The following is a 7,290-nucleotide window of genomic DNA, read 5'->3' as shown; positions in this document are numbered from 1 at the left end:
TTGATCATTTGTTTTTGATTGCTTCATCACATAAAAACAAGGGCACATAAGTTAAGAATATGAACCTTCGTTCAAAAATGCTAGAATTGATATCAAATATGTTTGAAACATTCAAGTCATTTGCTATATTGGCTCAAAATCAATTTGAATTTGATATCAAGGAAGTTAGAAATGATAATGGGTGGGAGTTCAAAAATGCTAGAATTGATGCATATTGTGATGACAAGGGGATCAAACATGAATTTTCTTCCAAACATACACCGAAACAAAATGGTATTGTTGAAAAGAAGAATAATACTCTAATTGATATGGCTAGATCAATGCTTGTGGAATATAATGTGTCAGATTCATATTGGGCTGAAGCCATAAACACCGCTTGTCATTCATCAAATAGATTATATTGTCATAAACTTTTGAAAAAAAAAACTCCATATGAATTGCTTATTGGTAGAAAGTCAAACATCTCATATTTTGGAGTATTCGGTTGTAAATGCTATATTTTGAGAAAGGGAAGTCGGCTCTCTAAATTTGAGAAGAAATGTGTTGAGGGTTTTCTACTTGGGTATTCATCAAATAGCAAATATTATAGTGTTTTCAACAAGACTCATGGTATTATTGAAGAAGCATATGATGTTGAGTTTGATGAAACAAATGGATCACATGATGAAAATGATAATCTTGATGATTTCGGTGGAGCTCATTTGAGGAATGCTATGAAAACTATGGCAATTGGTGAAATACAACCAAAATATGATGATGATGATGATGATAGTGTGGTTGTAATTCCATCCTCATCAACTTTAAATGAGGAAGTTCACCAAAGCCAACAAAATAATAAAGTTGAGGATGTTCATGATCAAGATACTTCAAGTCATTCGGTTCTTCCTCAAGCTTCAACTAGTGATTTTCAAATTGTATCAAGAATCCATCATTCTATTGTGAAGGATCACCTGGTTGATCAAATTGTTGGTGACATTAGTAAGGGTGTTCAAACTCGCTCACGCATTGCTTCCTTTTGTGAACATTTTTCTTTGTATCTTTTATTGAACCTAACCATGTAGATGAAACTCTACTTGATGTTGATTGGGTAAATGCAAAGCATGAGGAATTAAATTGTAGGAAACTGTGACGCCTAAGAGGGGATGAATTAGGACTTCTAAAAACTTTCTCTAAACTAGGCCACAATTAAATCCCTAGACTAAAACCTATGCAAATAAACAATCTAGAATGTGCAAAGTAGGTTTTGTCTAAGTGTTGCTATCTCTACCGCAAAGCCTAAGTTTCAATCCTAAATATTCTAACTAGAAAGGAGAGATTGAAACTTAAATACTTAATGTAAATGCGAAAGGTAAAGAACTAGTAGAGAAAGCAAACTCTCGTGGATGACGCTGGTATTTTACCGAGGTATCCGAAAGAACACAAGGTCCTGAATAATCCTCATTGGTGCCCCTACGCAAAGGGTAGCCCACGCGAGGGCCAAGCACCTCGGTTGAGTAACTCCGTAGAGAGCCGCGGGCCTTCTCCATGCGCAAGTGGTGCTCCGCTTCTGGTTCCTCTCGGACGCTTCCCGCCATCTCCACTATCGAGGTTCTGGCCGAAACACCACGGGCCTCGTTCCCTCCGGTACACAATGGCGGTCGTGACACAAACTCGGTTGTCATGGTCTCTTAAGACTCTCGCCCCACTCGGTACAATTACAACGACTCACACAAGAGCCGAAGGGCTGTGTAGTTTTTCTAAACTCACTCAACTAACTAGGATTCACCTAGAGCAAAAGCATAAGAGGTCTAACTAGCCTAAGCACTTTGCAAAGCACCTAAGCTAATCACCGAGTGATTATATTAAGCACTTGGGTGTTTGAGCACTTGGAAATGTCTATAACATGTGTTGGTATGTTGCTTGGGCTCCCACACCTTCAAATGCCCGGTTGGAGAGGTATAAATAGCCTCCCCCTTAATTATAGTTGTTGGACAGAAAAGCTATTGCTTCTGTTGTCAGGCGCACCGGACATGCCCGATACCCTGGCCACGTCAGCCGACCGTTCAGGTCTGTAGCAGTCGACCGTTGGATCTGACCGTTGCAGACTATCCGGTGCATACCAGACAGTCCGGTGCTACAATGCTCGAGAGTCCCTAGTTGCGGGCCTCTCTGCTCAGACTGTCTGGTCACACACCGGACAGTCCAGTACAAACCGGACATATATTGTTCACTGTTCTATGCTCCACCATAGCGCTGGCTGACTGCCCTATTCTTGGATTTCTTCACTATTTCCTTGGGCTTCTTTTGATCTTGAGTATTGGACTTCTACGCATCTTTTAGGTATTGTTTTGAGGTGTTGCATCCTCAGAGCCTTAGTCCAATCCTCTTCGCATCCTGTGAACTATAGACACAAACACTAGCAAACACATTAGTTCACAAGGTTATGTTGATCATCAAACTCCAAAATCACTTAGACAAAAGGCCCGAGGTCCATTTTCCTTACATAAACAACTTTACTCGTAATGAAGTTTGGGAACTTGTTGAGAGACCTAAGGACCACAACGCTAAATGAGTGTTTCACAACAAGCATAATGAAGATGGATTGGTAGTGGGGAACAAGACTAGTGGCATAAGGACACACTCAAATAGAGGGATTGGATTTCGGTGAGGCCTTTGCTCCCACAACAAGATTGGAAGCAATCCGAATTCTTCTCGCTTATGCTTGTGCCCACAATATCAAACTCTACCAAATGCATGTAAATAGTGTATTTCTAAGTAGTATGATTAGTGAATTGGTGTATGCGGAACAACTTCCCCGTTTTGAGGACACCAAAAAGCCTAACAATGTGTACAAGCTTTCTAAAGCTCTCCATGGGCTTAAGAAAGCTCCACACGATTGGTATGAGATGCTTAGGGATTTCTTGCTTTCTAAAGACTTCAAAATTGGGAAGGTTGACACTACTCTATTCACTAAGAGAATTGGTAAAGATTTATTTGTTTGTCAAATTTATGTCGATGATATCATTTTTGGATCTACTAATGAGTCGTTTTGCGAGGAGTTTGGCAAAATAATGTCAAAAGAATTTGAAATGTCTATGATAGGAGAATTGAGCTTCTTTCTTGGTCTTCAAATCAAACTATTGAAAGATGTAATCTTTATATGCCAATCCAATCCATAGACCCAAGCATCCTAGGAAATCCTCTGCTTGCTCCACTTGCAAGGAACCTAGCAGTATCCTGGTCATTAGGCAATCTCATGTACTCCTTTACAAAAACCTAAACAACAACTACAACAAACTTTCTCAAAGCTTCTAGAGCGGTACTCTCACCAATACGAATGTACTCATCCAAAGCATCAGCTGGTACGTCAAAAGATAACATATGAAAAGCTGCAACGACCTTCTGCAGACAAGATAGTCCTAGCATACCAGCTGCATTCTGCTTCTGCACAAAATAGTTGTCATGTTCCTCAACAACATCCATTATACGAAGGAATACAGGTCGCCTCATCCGAAACCTATGTCATGACACAATTAAAAAAAATTAGCAAGACTACATTTACCTAAAATTAAGATTAGAAAATAAATATACAAAACATGCGAACCTACGTATAAAAGTCTTTGATTTGAACGTAGGATTATCTGAGAAAGTCTTTGTAAAGAAGCGCAGGGTGTAGTAGTCTTTCACAATCTACTACGTCATGTCCCACAACATAACCAATTCGACCCGAATGATTAACCAAATCATCAACGATCATGTGAGCAGCTCCAAAAAACAGGTCATTGTCATCATCCCGAGAGTAGGGATAAATCACTTTGTTCATTACAAAATCATTTAATTCTTCATCTGAGTCCATGGCTTCCAAGATTTTTGAGACAAATACGAGCCAAGACAGTAGACGTCATGTTCTGTGCTTGGCTTTCAGCTTCCACGCCGTACCTTTCAGCATGAAGACACATAGTTAATGCGCTACATCTTACACTGTTAAGTAACCCTAGTTAGGGTTATGTGGGCAAATACCTGCTTTGCCCCTGAGGGGTCTCACATCTCTATATAAGGAACCTGTACATCCCCTCATAATACAATGACCAGAAAGAGGCCAGAGGCCCAACCCTATATCATGTGTCTCGTGCGTTTCCTCTGTCGTGCTTATGGGAAGGGAGACGGGTTCTCTACAGCTTCTCGCGCCTCTACTGCTGACGGGAGGGAAGGGAGCGGATCTGGTGATCCGTGGTAACATAGTTCTCAACAGGAAAAATCACCTGATTGCTTAATCGAAAGCTTAATGCGCTACATCTTACACGTCCTTGGCTGCCTAGCAGTCTAGCTCAAGAAATGGAAACTGCATGACGTATATGCAACGACGGTGGCCGAAGTTGCCTGCAACGGCGGTGGATGGAATGACTACGACGTCAGCGGCCGGACTTGACTGCGATGGTAGCACGGGAACTCGACTACGACGATGGAGGGGAAGGGCCTCGCGTCCTGCGATGGAGGCGTGGACTTCCGCTCCCACCAGCAACGTCCAGAGGCCAAAAGTTCGTTGGGTTCTTGAGATTTGTATCGGTCAACATCTATATTTGAAGAGTTTGTTGGATACATTCTTCCATTTAGTCGTTATCTATCTTTTTCACATCCATGTAAACTCTAAATTTATAACTCTAAATTATAGGAGCAGAGACTAACACAAGGGACTCTCCCGCCTCAAGTCCCAACCCAAGAGTTCCCCAACCAGTGCATCGCCTCGCCATCGCCACCAGCCATGTTGAAGCAGGAGCCTAAGTCAGAGCCGCAGCGCAAGTGGGTGGCCCTCGTCTCCATCCCCGTCCTCCTCGGCCACGAGGACGAGTGGGACCAGGAGGTCGTCATCGGCACCGACGTGCTGCTCGACCTCAACGTCCCGCCACATCCCTCCTACCTGGTGCTGCGCCACCGCGTCGGCCCCGACAGCAGGCGCACCGACGAGCCGCGGTCCGCTCACATCCTCGCCGCCGACCGCGCCGCCTGCATCCTTCTTCAGGTCGTCGAAGGCAACCGCTGGGACTTGTTCCTCTGCGACACCTACAAACGTGCCGTCACCATCCTCCCCCCCGTGCCCATCTATATCCAGTCTAAGTCCAGCGAGGGCCTCGCCATCAGCCCCCACCTCAGCATCGGCCTCATCGCCGACCCGCACAACCGCGGCCACTACGAGGTCGTCCAGCTCCAGTCAAGCACCTCCGACGACCAACCTAACAGGCTCCTCTGCTACTCTACCGCCAAAAGCTGGTGGTTCACCAGGGACCTCACCCTGCAACAGGCCTGCCTGCGCAACCCCTTTTCCGAGACCGGTGTGCTCGCCCACGACGGCCGCCTTTGGTGGCTCGCCCTAGCCTATGGCGTGTTCTTCTGCGACCCCTGCACGCCGCTCTTGGAGCCCCCCGAGCTGCGATTCATCCCTCTCCCGGCCGACTGCGAGCTCGACGACTACGTCACCTTCGATCCCCGCATCGACCAGCGCCGCTGCGTCAGGCCCAGCGAGGGCAAGTTGCGCTTCGTCGAGATCCGCGGCCTCTCCTACAACGAGTTCGTCGACGTAGCCCCGGCCGCTAAGCCGACCATATGGATGTGGACGCTCGACGATCCGGAGGGCCCGAACCCCTGGAGATTCGAGTACGAGGTCGCCTTCGCAGAAATCTGGCACAGCAAAGCCTACGCCGACGTGGGCCTGCAGCCGGGCGAGGTGCCCCACGTCGCCCTCGTCGACCCCAACGACCACCACGTCGTCTACTTGTTCCAGGGCTCGAAGATATTCGGCTTGAACGTGCGCAAGAAGGTGATCCTCGCCTGCAAGGAATGCCTGATAGACCGTGATCAACAAATGTTCCCATCCTCCCGCCCGATCATCGATGCCTGGGAGCTTCCGGACGACGTCGCGATGACGACTCTTCACAAGATAGTATTGCTGCTGGAAATCTCGACTTGATGTTCTCTGTGTGTCGTCTGCATGCTCGGCATTCAATCATACGCACAAATCTTAACCAAACTGATCATAATTCATTGCCTTTGTCTTAGCATTGACAATAGAATAGAATCACTGAATTATTCTGAATTTGGCGTGCATATTTGGCAAAAGTTCTTTATATATTCCTCTTGCGTAGATTTGATTCATGCATGGAACAAGACTATGACTTCCCCTAGCATTTGGATTTGGAATGCTGATTTCTGCTTCCTTGCTTGACGCTTAATGGCTGTTCTTTTGCATGCAGATAATGTTTGATCGATACAGTCCTTTACTCCGAGGAAAAGAAGCGCGAGGTGACCGTACCGAGTCTATGGACTACTGTCGGTTAGACGAATCATCTGTTAACACGGACGCGTCGGACAAATCATCTGTTAACACGGGTGGCCTTTTTGTCGTCTGTCCGTTAGTTAATGATGAGCCGAAGATACAAGTCCCCGTTTTCGGCGGACACCGTTCGGCCGCTGAAAATAAGGCTGGCCGCCGAAAGTGATTTACAATGCTGTTGTGTCCTCTATTCTTCCCCGTAGGTGAAAGAGAACGATTCGTCGTGTCAACATGTGTGGAAGCGCTTCTTTTGATCTTGTGTTTCAGATACATAGAGTAGATCAGCCTGAAGCTGTGTCATGGACATTTGATCCACATTCTCCTCTCAGTTGATGAAAGCCAAGGAACAATCATACCGGGACCGGTAGTTGTTACGAAGATGTGTGTCCAGTTCCAGTACTGGAATGCCAAACCTGTGGTCACCTCTTCCTGTTTTTTTTTCTGGATGGGTTGCCCACCTTGGTCGGCTGCATTCATTTGGCAGCTGCACCTGCTGTTGATGTGGTTCCATGTAAACACTACTAGAACATTTGGCGCGCGTTGCGCGCCCTGCCACGAGCAATAGAAATATGCTATTCAAATTTCCGAATGGTGCATCAGCAAACATTTTAAATATCGATATCTTTACTAATATACATTATTTGCCATATATCAAATTGACGTCTAATACGTGCATCATCAATCACGCAAGCACATGAATAATCATCATTTTAATAGCAGTATAGTACTATGCCGAGCATCTCAAACTCACATCAAAACAACATATAATCACATATTCATTTAGAACAGCATAGAACTCACATGATATTTGAGGAAAACAAATACATTGCATGTCCATGGACTAAAACTCATGGGCATGACCAAGTGTTTGCGTCGATCTGGAATCTAGGTCGGACAGTCCGCGATGGCGCAGAGTCGTCTTTGTCCTCGCTGGAATCTATATTTCGCCCCCTGGGGGAGAGATCTTAGGATGCTCTGGGTCG

At 45.5% G+C, this 7,290-nt stretch overlaps 1 protein-coding gene across 1 annotated transcript; it reads left to right on the top strand.

The window, feature by feature from the left end:
• The first annotated feature begins 4,666 nt into the window (after positions 1 to 4,666).
• Positions 4,667 to 6,814, top strand: LOC109940626 (uncharacterized). The gene is made up of 2 exons (XM_020540223.2): positions 4,667 to 5,917; positions 6,228 to 6,814. The coding sequence occupies exons 1-2, from the start codon at positions 4,742 to 4,744 to the stop codon at positions 6,471 to 6,473; spliced, it is 1,422 nt and encodes a 473-aa protein (XP_020395812.1). The 5' UTR covers positions 4,667 to 4,741; the 3' UTR covers positions 6,474 to 6,814.
• Positions 6,815 to 7,290: the final 476 nt, after the last annotated feature.

Source organism: Zea mays, chromosome 6, assembly GCF_902167145.1.
Source record: "Zea mays cultivar B73 chromosome 6, Zm-B73-REFERENCE-NAM-5.0, whole genome shotgun sequence".
Classification (NCBI taxonomy): domain Eukaryota; kingdom Viridiplantae; phylum Streptophyta; class Magnoliopsida; order Poales; family Poaceae; genus Zea; species Zea mays.
The sequence above is the reverse complement of the archived record's forward strand: the minus strand, read 5'-3'. Positions and strand labels throughout refer to the sequence as shown.

What these genes read in the sequence shown, in the direction of transcription:
- LOC109940626 (XM_020540223.2), top strand. Translation starts at nt 4,742, where the DNA reads ATGTTGAAGCAGGAGCCTAAGTCAGAGCCGCAGCGCAAGTGGGTGGCC. An exon ending in TGACGACTCTTCACAAGATA is followed by an intron (nt 5,918 to 6,227) that starts GTATTGCTGCTG and finishes TTTTGCATGCAG; the next exon opens with ATAATGTTTGATCGATACAG.